We start from the raw sequence: 19,126 nt of genomic DNA, 5'->3' as shown, positions 1-19,126 counted from the left end.
TTCAGTCGCTCGCCCTCTATGACTCTTCTTCTAGAGAGAGAGAGAGAGAGAGAGAGAGAGAGAGAAAGAAAGAGAGGAAGAAAACCAGACACAAGAGAAGCATCCATATGATCACAAAAACCACAAACACCAGTGCAATCGCACATCCCCACCTGTCCAGCCTCCAGCAGTGCCGCCCACCATTCACACTGAAATTATAAAGAGTATTCCAGTCTGGATTGTTTCTCATATCAATTAATTTTAGTCAATAATAGTTACGTTTATGCTAAATCACTAATATTGAACAGCTAACTAGACAGCCCTGGTTACTAACAGCTACACTATAGCAGAAGTCAGCCACAGCCGTGCTATACATTGGGTGTTTAGAGAGCACCGAATGCTCAAAGTTGAAGTCAGGTGTTTCCAGTGACCTCCTACAACAAAACCTGAACACTGGTTGGCACAAAGGGTCAGAGACAGACGTCAGAGTAAAAGCCCTTTGTGGCAGGATTAGTTTAAAATGTTGAGGTGGTGTAATGTAACTATTACTGTTGTACTATCTTAGTGATTTTAGTCCCGTCTGAATCCACCAAGTCAGTCATTGTTATCTCAGTCAGTACAGCACTTTTTACATTTTATAAATACCATAATAAAATACCATAAACTATAACTATATTAACACTACTACTACTAATATTTATCCCAAATATTCCATCACATCCTGTGGAAAGACTGTGGTTTTCTCAAGTATGGAGGCACTCGAGCAGGAGTAAAAGTAAGTGAAACCTGAAAAATTTGACACAAATCAAGCAGGTCGTTCAAATCTGTGGTAAATATGGAAAAGCTCAAGTGTTGTACAATGCAACATTGTAATCTTAAACAATGAAGATTTTCCAAATAATGTCTGAAGGAGCCGCACTTCGTTTAGTCCACTGCACTCTCAGAAACAAAGGTACTAAACTGTCAAATTCTTTTTCACTTTGGTGCTGTGGTGAAGGGTACATCAAGGAGCCATAAAATTGAAATTGCATTCTTTTTTGAATTTTCCAGTCCATCTTAAATAATGCAGATGCCTGTAGGGGGAACTTAATGTAACTAATGCTGCACCATTTAAGGTGGAACTGAAAATTCCAATAAGAAGGCGAATAGTAAGACTTTAGCTCGTAACAAGTACTGCTGTGGACTCCACGTACGTCTGTGATTTGTGATGTTAAATAAACAAATGATATTGTCATTTTTGTAATATTACCATCATTTCTGTCCCATTTTTACCACCAGTAAGTTAAAAATAAAGATAAGTAAGCTGCAAGTAAAATCGTTTCAACAATGTCATGCTGATTTTTTTTTTCACCCGTAATTTCACTAATATGATTAACTCCCAATAACAGCCTTTGTGATTATAAAGCATAAAGAAAGATTAGAAATGGTTTGAAAACATTTAAAAAGAGATAATGACTAGGTCTGGATCCCAAATGTCAGAAGTGGACGTCGTTAAAAGAAAAGAAAAAGTGAAATGCACAACACTGTGCCTTTAAATTTTCACTCAAATTTGAATGCTGGAGAAAAGTGCCACCTCAACACCCTTGATGTCTAAAAAACTGCATGCCATCAAGTCGTGCTGTCAAGACTTGCCAAGTGACTGTCTGAAAGCGTGAGGCTTGTTGAATTCCTGTCCATCTTCATTGCTGGGCCGCCAGGAAATGGCCTGTGAATGACGTAAATGAGACAGTTTGCCGGGATTGCATGTTATCATTACTTGCTATACACCAAGTCTATATATCTTTAACACAATCTGGATTTTGAAAAAAGGTATAGAAATAGAGGACATGGGCCTTTGCTTTGTCTGTGTGATTTGCATCTGCATGTCTAAAAGGTGTGAGAGAGAGGGGAGAAAGGGAACACATAACACCTTTAATGAATCCTCCAGAGACAATTGGGGATGTGAAGGGTGACACTCTGTCACTCTTGGGTGTCAGCAGAAAAGCTCCACAGGGATTTACCTCAAATTCTTAGTAGGACCAACACCACACTATACAACATACACATACAGACACACAAGCTCCTACACAATGCATCTACACAATTTTCTACAGAGCACAAAACAACATTCTATGTTCTAGCTCATGCTTTTATTATATTCTGTTCTAAGTGCTAACATTTAGCTACTGCATGTTCCATCTGTTTTGGACTAAATCTCTCAATTTTATACACAATTATTGATTTTTACTGATTACATATCATCACTGTCACGCAAAAACCTTACATCTCCATTTTTACTGTTTCACATTTTGGCCTAATCTGATTCAAATCGAATGTGTTGAAATTTCATAATGAATGGTCCAATAGAAATGCTCCACAACTGCATTGCTAATATTAATAAATAATATATGATATAAGTACTTTTATATTGCATTCCATTAACAGCTACTAAGGCTTTTGCTTTTCCTTCAAGGTTGACATTTTGGAGTTACATTGTTTTTGTGTTGACTTTGTTGTACCCAAGTCAATTGGTTAGTATTTCAGTTTTGGGCAAAAATAATCTAATCTATTTTAAAATCCTAGGATTAAATATGGGATAAAACCATGGATAAAATATAAATCTCATTAGGTCTGTGAACCTTAGCTTGGCCAGAAAGAGATCTCCTTTTACAGAGCCCATGAAAAGAACCTCATGTACTACTTCTAGATGCAGATCGGGATGAATACACCTCTATATATAGGACCTTTAATATTCCTTGAGGTCATACAATAAAAAGTAATGAACTCATCCAAAGAGACTAAAAAGAATAATTCAGTCCAGGTTTAAATGTTTATATTGAATACCTGCATTAAAAGTGGCTCATGACTTGCTCATCTAGTACTTGCTAGTTCTGTGTATCTAAAGCTCCTTCACAGAAGTGTTTTGACTTATTTGATGGGTTCCATTGCCAGCATTACCTTTCCCACAAATCTCTCACCATACATTAGCATTAAGAAACATAACTGGCTCTATTAAATCATGTTGATTTAATATGTCTCCCACTGCATTTGCAAATGAAAATTACATAAAGAATGATTTATGGTTATTCATAGAGTCATATTAGATCTGATACAGCAACAAAACAATAGCTGTTACAGTAGCTTTTAAATTAAATGCTCAATCTCTGTTTCTCCAGATGGTTCGACTGCAGCGATATCACACTCAGCAACACCACATTGATACCAGTAAGCTTCATATGCATGTTTTGGATAAGCCTTCAGCTTATGTTTAGGAAAGGTCATGAAACAGCACATGGCCATTGCAGGGGTCACCATGTAGCAGCACATTTATTTTGTTTTCTTGTGATTCTGTTGTCACAAAAGATGGCCAAGTGGAAATGTGCCAAGAAACAGATAAATGTTTTCCATGGATTCTTGGAAAAGATCTTGTTTGTCTTCTACTAATTTATTTAAAATGTAAACAATTCCTCCCATCTGCACCTCTAAAAAAAAGCATGCCATTCCATCCCACTTCTTCTGTGTCCTCCTCATGCAGAGTCACCTCTAGATATTTGCAAATTCCGCTGTGTCTTCATGTGTTTAACTGAAGAAAACATGCAATGAGATAAGGGCAATTATCTCATTTGCTATTTTGTTCTTCTAAAAGAGGAATGGAAATGCGACCAAAAAAAGAAATAAAGAAATAAATGCATAAACATCATTTTTTCTCCCCCAAATCTCCAACAAAGCTCCTTAAATGCTTAGTGAGGCAGATCAGTGCCGGAGAATACAAATAATCCAGCAGACAAAAGCTCCCTGCTCGCCTCAGCGTGGGGCACCTGGGCCGCTTTGTTTACCGAACGTGAGGTGCAACACCGATCGGCAACGGCCGCCGCCAGCCGCCAGTCGCGTGGGGCTGCAACAATATGACGGGATAATTTCTTATCTGGCCAGAGTACAGACACCTATGCAAACAAACAGACACGGCAGCGTGCAGGAATGACAGCTAAACGGCCCGCCGGTCCCTGTGTGGTCAGCTGGGGGAAGCGGTGGGGAGGTTGCTGCTCAGTATGTACACAAATAACGAGATAAACCTGCACAAATCTGAAACAAAGACTCCACTGGCAGACAGCGTGTTTTAAAAGTTGAGTCAGACTCCAGCTATTTTGAGGCCTGTATTTGTGTCCAGTGGAATATATCGTCACTGTCTTAAGAAAACCTCTAAACTCTGTTTTTATAGCTTTTCATTGTTTTTCAGCTTACTTCTGCTTTATTTTTTCTTCATTGTCTTGGACATACAGTTCTAGGCAAAACCCTTTATTTGTATGAAACTTCCACATTATGTATGGGTTCTTTAAGTTTTAAAAGTGTTCTTCACAATCGGACATCTCATTGATATCAGAGATCCAAAAGTGGTTATTTAATGATGCCACTCTAGAGAACCCTTATTTAAGTTACACTGCAATACAATTATATGTAAATGAGTACCCCTGATCAAATGACCCTCTGCTTTTGTTGCTTTTATAAAAAAAGTGAATGAATCTTCTACAGAGGAATTCTGCACATTCTAAAGTTTAATTACTGTTTTCTAATATATTATTAAGCATAATGTGAAAAAATATCAAATGTAGCATGTATGGTAGGTTTCCTGATTTTCCAATAAAATCATTAAAATCACTGAATAAATATAAACCTTGTCCTGTAGAGAAAGTGTTCTCTGATAGAATTCTTTTAGGAAATCAATAAAACACTTTTTTTAATTTTAACAGGAATTTCAAAACTTTTGAAGGGTACTGTTCACTGTTTACAGCCTTTTTTTTACAGCCTGTCCTACTTTAAGGTTACTGTCTGAGACATGAGGGTTTCTTAGGTGAGTAGGGTAGAGTCTAGGCCACGGTGAGACAGGCCACAGTTTGAATCAGAAAGGAAATCAGCAGGACCTGGGACAGCGGCGTCTGGGACAGCAACGGCGTTGACAATGTTAGGTAAGGACAGCTGACTCATTGCAGTGAGAGGAATAGTGGGCCTTAATCAATCACTCAGTGGCTGGGAGCTCCTCAGAGAGGGGCAACAGAGCCAGCATCCAGGCTGCTTAATTAGACAATCAACTGGACACAAGGCCTCATTACCAGCCTCCCCTCACCCTTCTCTTCACTCTCGCTGTGCCAGAGGGCACGAGAGCCAGGAATACACTCGGAGAAGAGCGCCATCGATATAGAGGCGAGAATCAGAAAGAGGGTTTGTTTCATCGCTCGCTAGAGGTAACACACTCTTTAATTTGTTATTGACTCATCTCTCCCCTTTAAAGCAAGCTGGAGCCGCTCCAGGAGCCATACTATATGAAGGGCTCCTTTCATCTGCCAGTTTTGTTTTTCTATATATGTATCTGAGGCTAAAACAAGCGCCTTTTTATTGAAATCAAAGAGTGTGGTTTGGAGATACGTCGATAGAGAGGTTTTCCTTTGATTGAAATCAAGTGCAGGCTAATGCTTTGCTGTCAGACAGGAGGGGGGGGGGTGGGCAGGGAAAGAAGAGATATAAGGAGCTTAATGGGAGGGGAAAAAAAAACATATCAAAATATCAAAAATACCAGATGGGGCTATTTTTTTTTTCTCAAAAACTTTTGGTCGGCCGCCCAATCAGGGATCCTCAGTTAAACCCATCTCTGGAACCCCTATTTTTGAGATGTATAAATGATGTTTTTGACAAAAGCTGCTGGCGGGCTTCAGAGCTGTCGCCAAGCCATCGGGAGTGTTTAGGAAAGCAGACGAAAGAGAGATAATAGCTGGAAAATTCCACTTGACCCCATTCACGCTATCATATCCCGAGGCCTCTGTGAGTGACACCTGTCACTCAGCTTGACTGGCAGAGCAGACACATCCATAATGAGGCAATAGTGAAAGATGACGGAGTGAGAGAAAAAGAGCTTTTGCATCTCTATACACACAAAAAGAAAAGAAGAAGAAAAGATGAGAGGGGAAGATAGAGCTTTCAGAGTCTTTGATAAAGAAAAGAGCAGAAAAGGCAGCTTCGTTGGCTTTCATTTCAAATATATTCCCTTTCTTCTTTGGGAGAAAACATCCACTCAAAGTGTTTTCGCACCCTCAGTAAGGTGGCTAATTTTAGACAATTAGTGATGCTCTTGAGCTAACCTGCTGAAGCAATTTCTTTGGTATGTACTGCTTTACAGACATGTGAAGACATCTATCAACACAATATAGCTAATACAGCTTGTACCACACAATATAGCAAAACAGCTTGAATGGTTACCCTTATAAACTCTTATAGAAATCCTTCCGCATTGTTTACTCTAGCTGAATGTGTTTTCCCATAGTGGGACAACAAAACAACAAGACAACAAGATGGAACAGTTCTGTTAAAAGTTGTTGGAAAACTGAAAATGGGACTATGCAGTGAGATTATCAAACAATGTAAAGCCCGCAGTTTCAAAAGCCGGAAACTGTGGCGCCAAGCACATCCCATATCCTTGCGTTGTCCTGTGCCATAAAACCGAGAATAATGCTAACAAACCGTGGCTGGAAGATTAGCATGGCAATTAGCTGAGAAGCAATTATCAGCTGGCGAGATGAAAGCGACTTCTCTTCCAAGGTGTTTCTTTATGCACTCAATAGCTGTTGAGGAGTTTGATAAATTGTCAGCGCGAGTTTGTCTGATGTTGAAGTTCACAGCTGACGGATCTGTTGCAGGACTGCTACAGTTGTGTGAGAACTCCGCTAATGAGGCGGGGTTTTTTGTCTTTTCATTAACCTCGTTTGACACCTCCCGCAAACCATGCAGGGGTTTATGATGACACCGAATTAACGAGGAAGCGCGGAATTAGAGAATGTGCCGCAGAAGCACTGCCAGGGAAAACACCAGAGGGGGAAACGGAGGCGGCAGCTTCAGAACTGAGCGAAACAGATGTGTGGTGTGGCAACATTTTAGGAAAAAGAGCCTCACCATGTGTTACTTGATAAGAGCACCTTCTGTGAGTCAGCCTGACTCTTACTTACCCTCATCCGTCTTTGCGTTTGATTCGTATTAAAATGTCACATGCTGTTTGCCTGGCAGTGCCACTAGGTGTAAGCGGTGGTGAGATATTATTCAAAGTATGCTGTCAATAATGTTGGCAATACACCTGCACACTAAGCAAAAAGGGTTCCATGCAGAATTATAAAAAGAATCCTTTAAACAGGCAAAAAGTGCCATTTAAATATCCAAACGATTCTTGGAGGTGTCACGGTTCTATGTAAGGTCATTGGTTTTACTATTTTTTCTTCTTTTTTTTTTCAGGACTGCACTGTATCTAATGCATCAATACTGATGTTATTAAATGGAGATAAGATATTGGACACACATGACTGATTAACACCTGATTCTGCTTCCATGATTAAGGTCATTCAAATTTGTCAACAGTGCACATTTATAAACCTTACATTAGCCTCCACCCTAACCTGGTAACCCTAACCTTAGCCTGAAAGCAGTGATGCAAAATCAGTATTGCAAATGAAAAAACCTGGAACGATGCCACCCTAGTTATAACTGTGCCCAACAAGGGTGCAGCTCTACAGTGCAGATGATGCTCAGACTGTTTGTATAGTTATAGTTGAGACACAATGAAGCACCAACACACAGAATGAAAATGAAAAAACATGTAAGTTTTGTTCTTACGCAGTTTCCCAAAATACCACTGCAAGAGCCTCAAGCATTCACTCTCATCTCGCTCTGAGTAACTTACCCCTCCTCCCCTCCACCCCTTCCTACCTGATTCGTCATCAGACTTGTTTTCATTCTCCGAGTCGGTGAGGGTAAGGGCGGAGTTTTCACGGCTGGACAGGCCGGAGCTGCGGCGGGATTTGATGTCGCGAGTGCTCCACAGCTGCATGGCTCTCTCTGGAGAGATGGGGCCCTCAGGGTCCGAGTCTGCGTCGGAGCCGGCGCTCAGAGAATAGCCATGCAGTAGCCCCAGGTCTGGGCAGTAGGCGTTCTGATGGGGGGCAGGCTCACAGATTCCCAACTCAGCCAGAGTGAAGTTCCCTAAGAACACACAAGAAGCGAGAGCAGCTTCACAGACTATTCACTCCAGTGGGAGGTGATGGGTTTTGTTTACAGAGCATGAAGAGAGTCTGGAGGAACTAGCAAAAGTTATGCCACTGAAAGCGTGGAGACGATTTTCCACGCTTTCCACGAGTCTCTGATTTTGTTTTTTGTTTTTTCGGCTGCGGCCAGTTTTACTATACGTGTGTTTATACAGTATAATATAGTCATGTGTTAGCATGTTAACTACACACTATATACTGTATATGTCCAAATATTTGCGGACATCCCTTCTAATGAATGCATTCAGCTACTTTCAGTTGCACCATGCCCACACACACAGCTTGTCTTGTCCCTGTAGAGGAATATCGCCAATAGAATAGGACTCTCTGAAGCAGATAACCACAAACTTATTGGCATAACCTGCCAGCATTGAGCTGTGGAGCAGTGGAGGTGTGTTCTGTTGGATGATGGTTGGTGCTTCATCTATCACCCTGTAACACTCTTGTAGCTGAATGCAATTCAATTGTCAATCAATGCTTTAAAATCTAGTAGAAATCCTTCCTTGGACAGTAGAGACAGTTACTAAAACAAATGCAGGATAAGCTGCATTTCAATACCATGGAAACAATGAATGACCAGGTGTCCCAATACTTTTGTCCATTTAGTGCATGTAAGTCAACTGATGTTAGTGTTAGTTAGCTTAGGGTTTCTAGAATGGGGAGTTTAGTTAACAGGTTGATGAGATGGATAGTTTATTATAATAGACAATCTATAGGGTTCTATGTTATCTTTATGAGTTAAAAGTATAAAAAAAGTATAAAAGTATAAAAGTATAAAAGTCTTTATACAATATTTATACAAAAAAGTCTCAGTGGGGCAAATGATGATCCAGTGATATGTCCTTTTTTTCAGTGTGTCATATTGGGTTGGCATATCCACAAAGCAGGAAAATCAGGAGTGTGTGTGATATGTAGTCTATGTATTACTTTATACTGGATTTACATTAGTTTTATTTTTTTATTGTGAAAGTGGTTCTGAAATCTGAAGATTGAGCTATGCTGCATTACATTTACCTTGGAAGTTGGATGTCTGAACTAGGAATGATGTCACACCCAGGTTCACTGGGTTCTAGTTGAACATTCACAACACATAAGTACATAATTTCAAAACATTTCCAAAAATCAGTTTTGGAGTTTACCACAGCTAGCTTAACCAACCATTACTTAGCATTGTTAGCATTGTCCCAGGATAGCACTGTTGATCATACAGTATTTTGGACATCTGAAATTCATGGAAGCACATCCACAGGTAGAAGTTGGACAGTACCATTTGTACGGCTGATTTAACGAGACAAATAAAGAGAAGTGTCGATAACACTACCGCTTTTATTACTGATGATGTATGGTGCGACCATCTTGGATTTCTACCTCTTTTACCTTGGATTTGATGAGACTCTCTCAACTTTATGAATAAGAAATACGACTTGTGGATGCGTTCCAGTAGAAATGTCCTTTTTCAAATGAATGAGAAAGCAATACCTGATAGGGCTTCACTAGCATACAGCAGTCATTGACTAATATGTATACTTTTAAAAGACTATGATTAATGTAAAAGATTAATGTTTATCAATGTCTTCCTGGATACATGATCAGAAATAAGGTTTTCTATTGTAAAAACATTATAAATGTACTGTGTCTCAAAGTTACAATCAGGTCCTTGAGGTCCAATAGTGTGTATTTTAAAGTATTATATGGAACTCCTTTACACATTCATTCAAAAGACTAAACATAACATAAGTAATCTTGATGCCTTTAAATCTTTCATCTAGTTCAACATAAGCTAACCTACTCCACTGCCTAATGCTGTAAAATGCTACTTAACATTCTGACTCTGTTGTCTAAATCTTCTCTGAGTTCTTTTCAGTACCAATAACAACCGCTTCTCTTTTCATTTGATACAGTAGGTTATCTGTGAACACATAATCCATTCTCAGCCACATAAACAGACAGCTCTATTCCGACCCTAAGGCAAGGAATTCAACAAAGCCTGACAGTGTCTACTGAAACAATATTCTTGACAATGATCTAGACTGCGCCGGAAAACTGATTTTGACAGCGTCTGCTATCGTCTCGTTCCTCCGTCTGCACTGTATATCCATTGTCACTAAGCTCCTTTTCTCCCTGACAAACAGGCAGGATGTCTTTTGGCCTATATAAGGGGTAACACAGAAGAACGAGAGAGAGAGAGAGAGACAGACAGATACATGTACAGTTGGAAATAAAGGTTTACATATACTTAGGTGGAAGACTTTTAAACGTAATTTTTCATTACTCCGCACTTTTCTGTCGACATACATTTATTTATGGTTTATTTCTCAGAACATCTTCTTTGTACATATAGGAGGTCATTTAAATGACTTTACTGATTGGAGACAGATTTAATTCACCTTTAATTTGTTTTTCAGTGGGTCAAAAGGATCTCTTTTAAGCCACAGTAATACGTGCTTCTTTTAGGTGTAGATTAAGTTTAGGTTAAAGTCAGGTTTAATTAGAACTGGTTAATTACACCAGTTCCATCATGAGCTAAAATTCCAGTATCCCAAGTTTTATGAAAAGCTTGAGCAAGGCTACGGCAAGATTAAGGAGTATCTTAAAATGTAGGGTAAAATTAAGTTTAGATGTATATTAAGGTGTAAATCAAGGTAAGGTTAAAGATATGTTTAGGTGTAGATTACGGTGTAGGTCCAGGTTAGGTAAAGATTAGGTTATGTATAGATTAAGGAGTAGATTAAAGTAAAGGTTAATAATAGGGGTAGGTGTAGATTAAGGAGTAGATTAAGGTGTAGGTCAATATTAGGTTACGATTAGGTTTAGGTGTAGATTTGAGATTCTCAGCTGTGATTCAATACTACAGGAAACAGGAATCGCTTGTATTTCTTTCATCTCTAGAAGTTGAGGTTCCTGTGAATCACAACTAGACACAACTAATGTGGATGCTTTCACTAGGAGATCAGGCTGCAAGGAGGCCAACACACTTGACTAAATTACACCAGTTCTGTCATGAGCTAAAATTCCTTAAAAGTATTATGAGAAGCTTAAGCAGGGCTACCTTATGTATTTTAACCAATAAAAGGCTGAGTCTAAGAAGTCAATGCCTAAGAAGTATAATAGACATATAATATAAATATGTAATTAAGAGGCAAAATTATTAATATATATTAATTCTAAAATATCCAGTCTTCCAAAACTTAAAGGGCACATAGATATACTGGAGCCATCAAAAGACATTCCCACTATACAATTCTACACTCGTTTAACATAACTCTAGACCAGAAAACTAACGTTTGGGAAACAATAACTCAGAAAAGTCAGTGTCATAGGAGTTACAAGCTGAAGCCTCCAACCTGGGGCAAAAGGTTTAGTGCATGTGGCCCAGAATGTTGACTGAACACACAGGTTCAGAGCTACAGGCGGAGGCAGGTCTGAGGGCTTAAGCTAGTGGATCTGAGTTCAGACACTGGGCCGTGTACAGAGCAAGGCAACCTGTGGCTAGGCTTAACGGGCCTATTGTACCCTGCAGCGCATGCCTGCCGTGCACCTCTCATCCATCTTGCCACACACACACGCACACTCACACACATAGCAAACCTACTGCGCCTTGCCAACATTCCCCAACGGCTGCTCTGCCCCCAGCGCCCATCCCCAGATAAATATACAGTATAACATCATCCAGATTAAAGCACATCAAACTAAATCAATAAACACAATGGAGGCCCAATTACAGCTAAGCTGAAGGAAAAGCAATTAAGGGGAAAAGGCATGCGCAGCCACTTTCTTCTGTATAGTAATTAAAAGAGCATTGTCGGTGCAATCCCTCACAATCAGCTAAGAACGAAAAGTGCAATTTCAATCATTAACAGTCTTCTCTACTAAGTGTGGACCAGCAAGAATTCGTTTGTTCAAGATCATGCGCTTGTTTGGGGACAACAAAAAAATGAGAGAGTTATGTACACAGACATTTTAAAACAGTTTGAACTGGTTGAACTGCAAATAAGATTCTTATCTCATTTAAAGCAGCATTAAGCAGTGGTGTAGCGATTCATGCAGGTTCACCCCTGATTCAATCAGACTCACGATGCAGGATGCTCGATTCAATACTTTAACCCAAATTTGAATGAAGAAAAACGAACTGTTCCTACCTTGCTGCCTAATCTGCTAATGAGATTAGAGCGTGGGAGGTGGAAAACCAGAGTAGGTTTGTTGATTTGTGCTGATTGGTCACAGGTGTTTAATCAGTTCAACTGTATTAAGTATCATAATAGACTGAATATCACAATGGATTGAAGATTGATGTTTTTTTATCTATGGACTAAACTATTAGTGGTCGGTGTGGCGCAATGTTTAACACCCCTACCTGCCAGTGAGCTACCACCCCCTGTGGGAGGCTGTGGTTTGAATTGATCGGGGTGACTATGCTGCGTAATACCAATAAGAGTACTCGGGCAAGACTCCTAACACTACATTGATCCAGTCTATAATATGCGCAACCTTGTAAGATGCTCTGGATAAGGGCTTCAGCTAAATGTCATAAAGGGAGAGGTGACTACATTTAGGTACAGTGTAAGTACAGGCTACTACAGTCCACTGCAGCTACAGATCACAACTCTACAGTTAGCACATCACTAGACTAAAGGTAGTAGAAAACGTACCTATACATGCTCTGCCCACAACTGCAATCTGTCATTGTAATTGCTGTGTTTTGAAAGTCTTAAGAAAGGTGGTAAAACTTAAGCTTAATAAATTTAGAAAAGAGTTTATGGTAACCTCCTAGCTGACATACTACCACCGGTATCTGTCATGAATGATGCTTTAGCACAGTTTTAGTTTGGTTTCCCTACATTCCTAATAATGAAGTACTATGAATGGTTCTTTGAGCGATGCAGCAGAAGAACCACTTTGGGTTTCATAAAATATTATTACATATCTGTAATAGTGATGTGTGAATGTGAAGAACCTTTTCATTGGTAAAGAAATTTACCTCAAGTGATTCTTCTTCAGACTTCCTTCACACTCACACAACTCTATCATCAAATATTTTTTTTTATTGAATCCAAGTCTGGTTCTTCTATGGCAATGCTCACATAACCATTTGTAGCCCTTTTATTTTTAATAAAATTTTATTTGCTAATAAAAGCTACAAAAAATCAAAAGATAATGAGAATGTGATTGGTCTGTGCTGCCACTGTCTCTTGTAATATTATAAGCAGATTATGCAGGAAAATATGAAAGGCAAATAAATGGTAAATCAATGGGAAAATATACTCTGCAATAATAAGCTTGCCGGACAAAAAATATATCACCTTGCATGTTTAAGGTGGTAGTTATTTCAGGCTCCTGCAGATGGCGTTGCACGAGGATGACTGGGCTATAAATATCTGCGGGGTGTGCAGCGGAATTCATGGATCGCAAAGCAGGTGCTAATAATTGGCAAAAAGGAGTGATTGCATCTGGGCATGCCAAAGGCCATAGTGTGAAGCAACATTCAGGAGCATTCACACATCTGGAGTGGTCGGCAAAATCCCCAGATTTGAATCCTCTTGAAAACTGCCTGAAACAATGAGTAAAACGACAGGGAAGGCATCCTTGAAATCTGTCGGAAAAGCACAATTCTTTGATGCAAAAGTGGCTGAACATAGATGTCTCCTACATCCAGAAACTTTTTGAGTCCATGCCAACTCAAATCGCAGCTGTTACCCAAGCTCTTGGATGTATTGTACAATATTCGGTTCGTTTCAGTGACAGATTTTTTGTCCAGTGAGCTTACAAATAATAATGCTAATTTATGGTAAAATATTATATTTAAAGCAAAAAAAAACAACACAAAATTAATGCAGCTAGACCTCATACTGTTCTGGTGTTGTTCAGTTTCCAGTTAAGCTGGGCTATGCTGTTGTAGCCTAGGCAGGTTCATTCACAAATATGCCACCTTGCTAACAGTGGCTTGATTATGTGACCAAAACAATACATGTAGTACCTTCACAGTGTGGCAGCTCCTATTCATACTAAACAGAACCCATTTGAAATCATTAATATTTTAGCATGGCACGACAAACTGTCATTAAGTTGAATATGACTTTTTCTAATACGACAGCATTCTACTATGGTAGAGCATGTTTGTGGGCGGAGCATGGGTAGGTCAATTTGCATAGTACAATTAGAGTAGGCAGACTACACTCTAGACTACAGTACTATTTACATATCCACCCTATACTACCCATACCTGACAAGAAGTACTGCAGGAACACAGGAGAGAGCTTCACATAGGCTGAGAGAGCAAGGAAAACACCTTTAGAATGCTTAATACACATGTTTAAAGGTCTGCTTCCACATTTACTGTGACTTTACTGCATGCTCTTGTGCTTTCTACAGAAAAGTACAGAAAAATGTATGGCAGACTCTTTCTTTTATCTTGTAAAAAAAAACAAAAAAAAAACAGTGTGAACCAGTGTGATAATTTATGCAAATCTATGTGTGCATATGTGGGAGTGTGTGCGCATATGCATGTGAATGTGTATGAACCTGCGTGTGAAAGTCAGCAGGTGTCCCCTCTAACCACCATCCGTTGCTTGTTGTTACTATGTGAAACACATTCTGTTCACCTCCTAAAAACAAAGAGCGAGATGCAGTGAGATTTTTCCGAAAGGCCAAGCTATGGGGCGTAATCTTACTCACAGTCTGCTTCTCTGGTTTGTGTTAATACACCCAATAACACACAGATACAGAACGTTAGTAGCTGATTTCGGCCTTGAGTGAGATGACATAAAGCCTCTCTTCATGGCAACATCAGTGAATCAATATAAAACCATGGCTGGATTCTTGCACAGTAAAGCAAAGAAGATGATATGAAGGCATTTTGCATTAAAAGCATAAATAGAATCAATTCTGTTCGCTTTCATTGCCTAAAAAAAGAACTTAGCCCTCCAGGTAGAAGAAACACAATGGCTTCAATAGTGCTAGTCACTGAAGTGAAACATTTCTGTCAAAAAAGAAGGTGCAGAGAAGGCCAGGAGCAAGACGAGTGGAGATGCTTTCCGCTCTCTTTCTCACAATGCAATCTTCTTTTCAAGAAAAGAAGACTATGAGGATACTTTAGAGACGAAAGCGGCCTTATCTGGCATGACTCTGAGGAAAAAAAACGAGCCCCGCTGTGTTTTTTACTCTCCACACTTCAGCTGTCTGCTGGGGGAAAAGAGGGTCAGAACAGAGCAAGCTCCCCTCAAGATCCTCTAAAGGTAGCCTTGAGATGGCACATTAAAAATAATCGTTACAACAATCTCATGCAGGGTTTTACTTCAGGCACAACTTCACCACACACAATCTCTCTGCAACCTTCCTTAGAGAGTGATTTCATAAAATATGAATGAATTAAAGTCTGGTCTCCTTTTTAAAAAGGAAGATATCCCCAGTATCCCCTCGAATGCAGCAATTTCAAATCAATCTTCTCCCATTTCCTCATATTCAGAAAGGGGGAAAAAAGTGATGGCGTATTCACTGAGAGCTGAATATACAGTTGAACCTGAGAGCTGAATATACAGTGTTCTGCAAATTGCAAAGTAATGGAAGAGCCTTGTTCCCTTCTCATGTTTATAAATTCACGGCGAAACCAGAGGGGATCGCACTGTGCAAAATCGGCAAGCTGGCGTCCTTCATAATGAGGGTTATGTTCCAAGACATGAGGGGATCTATCCCAAACATTCACAGGCACAAGGAGATCTATCCTCAAAGCATGCTAAAACGACCAATTCCCATGTGTGCTAGCTTCTCCTCAGCAATGAACTAAGAAAAAGCACTAGTGAATCCTGCTGGAGCGAGAACACAGCGCTCATATTGTTTCATGATACTGAAGTTAAGAAGCATGTCTCATGTCTCTGTTCTGTGTCGACTTCCACAGCTTGAACCTTCTTGTTCTCTCACATTCCCTGAGATAGTCTCATTTTCTGTCTTTTTATGAGGTTGGATGGCACGGCACCCTACTGACTGACAGTCTGGCGAAAACTGAGGGCGAGGCTGTAAGTTTCAGCCTCTGACGCTTCACTCACAGAGCTACACAGGGCCTGTCCCAAATGGCACCCTAAGCCCTGCCGTGCTCCTCCATGTCATTACTTTGCAGACATCAATAACATGCAGCGCCAAAAAACAAGAGTCCTTGAGGGTGTTAAGTTTGAAAGCATGCATTTGGGACAGACTTGTGTGACATACAAGCTTTGCATGTGCAAAATCAAGGGAGCAATAATATTCATTTTTGCAAATTGGGTAATTTGCTTAGATAGGATGGGTCCATATATGCTGTCCAATGAAAAACATGTACATCCATCTTTATCTGTTTTTACTATTATTATTATAAAAAATATATATCTACTGTTTTCTGTTAATAACCTGACTTTACAGTGCAGTTGTTTTAATTATTTCAAAATGCACTAATTATAATATTTTTTTTTTGTGTGCAAACATTTTTGATCCAAGAAAGTGATCACTGGATCAATGATAATGTTGGTCCCAATAGAATGTTTAGTCTACATATTCCATTTTTTTTTCACGCAGGTCCATTTTAGTTGTAGCACCTGTATCGCAATCACCCACCTCTACACGTCATACAAAAAACACCTGATTTTTTTCAGTCACATGGCCTGTTTCTCATCACTGACTCTGTGATGATATAACTTGCAAGACAGAGAATGTGCTAACTTCACTCCTGTCAGTGAACGCAAGACTCCTGGCAATGATCCCACCGCCTGAAGACCTGTAGAAGGCGGAAACAGTTCAAAAGAGGCATACTCACAGCTCTGGGGAGCCTAGAAGAGCCATAAAGACAAGTGCTAGGAGTGGGCGATGATGGTAAATGAAAAGAGTGCGGGTGAACCATTGCTGTAATTGAGTAAACAGCTATAAGGACCCACAAGAGAGCATTGGGTGGGGGGAGCCTCCCTCTGCTGGAGACTTGTCACTGCGTTGTGAGTGGAGGAGACAGGTTGGAGAGGAGGAAAAAGGGAGAGCGAGAGAGAGAGAGAGAGAGAGGGAGGAGGGGTGGAAAAGTGATGGCAGCATTTTACACAAATTATGTCATTCATTCTCGGGGTGGAGAAAGAGCAATTAGACTGAATGCATTTAGACACTGTGGTTAATGCCCCCCTCTTGTGGGTGTCTATGGGGGGGGGTGTCTATTGGTAACAATCATATATGTATTCTGCATCAGCTGTGCAGCACTAGACCGATCTGCACAGTTGTTCAGTTGCACTATTGTCAGATGAGGAAAGGTAAACGGACAGTATTTTATTATTTTAAGGAAGTTCACTTTAGTTTTAGAAAGTTCAGAGCTAAATATTTGTTTTTTTTTCTCTCTATCAGAGAAATGTGGTTTAGCTATAAAAAAAATAAAAAAAAACTTATAAAAAAGCCTTTCAGCAGGAACTTGATTAGTAATATTTGACTCTAATGACCAAACAGCATGGGAACAAATAAATAACCCTTTTAGTCTTAATTTGACTCTTGGTTTCCCAACCTCAGCAAGAGCTGGTGTTTTAGACATGCTTGCCTGCATTAGTTTCTTTCTGTGGAGCTGGAGCTCACACTGAGGTAATATGCCAGCCCTGTTCAGCCCTGAAGCCTGTGTAAAGCCCATTGTTGGTCCCAGGGGTGGAAACTGCTCACCGGTCATTATGCTTCGTCAGGCTCATAAAAGAGCCGTTTAAGTTTGGAGAGGCAGTGAGAGGTGGACTGATTGGCCATTTGGGTGGCACGAAATGGCCTCTGCTCCAGCATGAGGAGGAGCTGACGTCTAATCGCAGAACTCGCAGAACTCTCAAGCTCTCTGTGACCCCTGCAACCATGCTGTTGATAATGCCTGATAATGTTCATGCTCCGTTTACTGATCACATTTCATGCTTAGCACAGGCACCAAGACTATTTGGTCTGTTGGAATCCATCACAGAGGAAGACTGGTCTACGTTGAGGGCTGTGGAAACATCTATATCTCATTAGAAATATTCTACCTTTAAACTGGACCATTCATTTCATCCTAAACAGAGGTTTATGAATGTAACATGCTCTAATAGGTATGACCTTTTAAATAATCAAGTGCAAGGAGAACATATGCAAATTATTAAGGAAAATTTGAGAAGAAGAGGAAGTGCACAGTGAATACCGCTCTCTGTGTATCCTATATTAGAGTAAAATAATGATATTTGGGCAGGTACAATCCGCCTTCAGTAGACAGGTCATGGAAAATGAGAAAAGTGTCAATTTTGTATAAGCAGCAACATAATCATTTGACATCCTGTGATGTGACCATTACACATTGACACATATATAATATTGTGCAGCCCTACTATATATATATATATATATAGAGAGAGAGAGAGCTGACTAGTATGTGGATCCACAAGACCATCAGGTAAGGTAATGACGGGTGAGTGTGATATCAGGGTAAGTGTTCTGCCATGTTTGCCAGTTGTGAAGTATAGAGGTGAGGATAGATTTTCATTGAGGATCACACCGACAGACAAAACCACATTAAATGATCTCATTAAATAAGTAAAAAAAAATCTGGATGATGTACCTACAGAACACCCTTCACACCCCTTTCAACTATGTTGTGCCCTTAAGAGCCTATTCTATAGATTCTAAAGTTTTGACCTTAGTTAACCAAGTAGCACTGATGCAAGACAGTGCCAAGCGAATAGTGCAAAGCGAAAGCTAACTACAACAGTGATGTTTATTTTGCCTTCATAACTTTCTGTTCAGATTGCTGATCAGGTTAAGTTAAAAAAAAAAGTTAAAAAGTTAAAAAAAATAAAATAAAAACTGGTAGTACAGGCTTCCAAAAGGGCCATGCCAGCTCATGACAACCCCTACAGGGGTCAGGCCATTTCACACCTTTAAAATTCTAATGTTCTCCTTATAAACCAATATTATGTTTACAATATTAACTTGACAATATTAATAGACAGCGACGACTAAGCAAATCACTAATCAGAGATCTGATAAGGTGGATAAATGAAAAAGGAGTATGAATGATTTAACAAAGTGTTTATGAGACACACATATGTGTGTGATGAGGTAACAGAAAGGCAAAGAGAGTCACAGAATGAGAG

General features: G+C 39.7%; 1 protein-coding gene across 6 annotated transcripts in view; it reads right to left on the bottom strand.

Annotated features, from left to right (window-relative positions):
- tenm2a (teneurin transmembrane protein 2a) overlaps positions 1 to 19,126 on the bottom strand; it is a 667,726-nt gene that overhangs the window by 251,568 nt on the left and 397,032 nt on the right. For 5 of the 6 annotated variants that reach the window (XM_072664035.1, XM_072664037.1, XM_072664038.1 and 2 more), the window contains one exon: positions 7,702 to 7,974. The exons of the other annotated variant lie outside the window; for it this stretch is intronic. In XM_072664035.1, the coding sequence (XP_072520136.1) occupies positions 7,702 to 7,974 (273 nt within the window). The remainder of the gene's footprint in view (positions 1 to 7,701; positions 7,975 to 19,126) is intronic. 6 annotated transcript variants of the gene reach the window in all.

Source organism: Salminus brasiliensis, chromosome 19 (genome assembly GCF_030463535.1).
Source record: "Salminus brasiliensis chromosome 19, fSalBra1.hap2, whole genome shotgun sequence".
NCBI classification, from domain to species: domain Eukaryota; kingdom Metazoa; phylum Chordata; class Actinopteri; order Characiformes; family Bryconidae; genus Salminus; species Salminus brasiliensis.
Note: the sequence above shows the minus strand (reverse complement) of the source record. Positions and strands in the feature narration are given on the sequence as shown.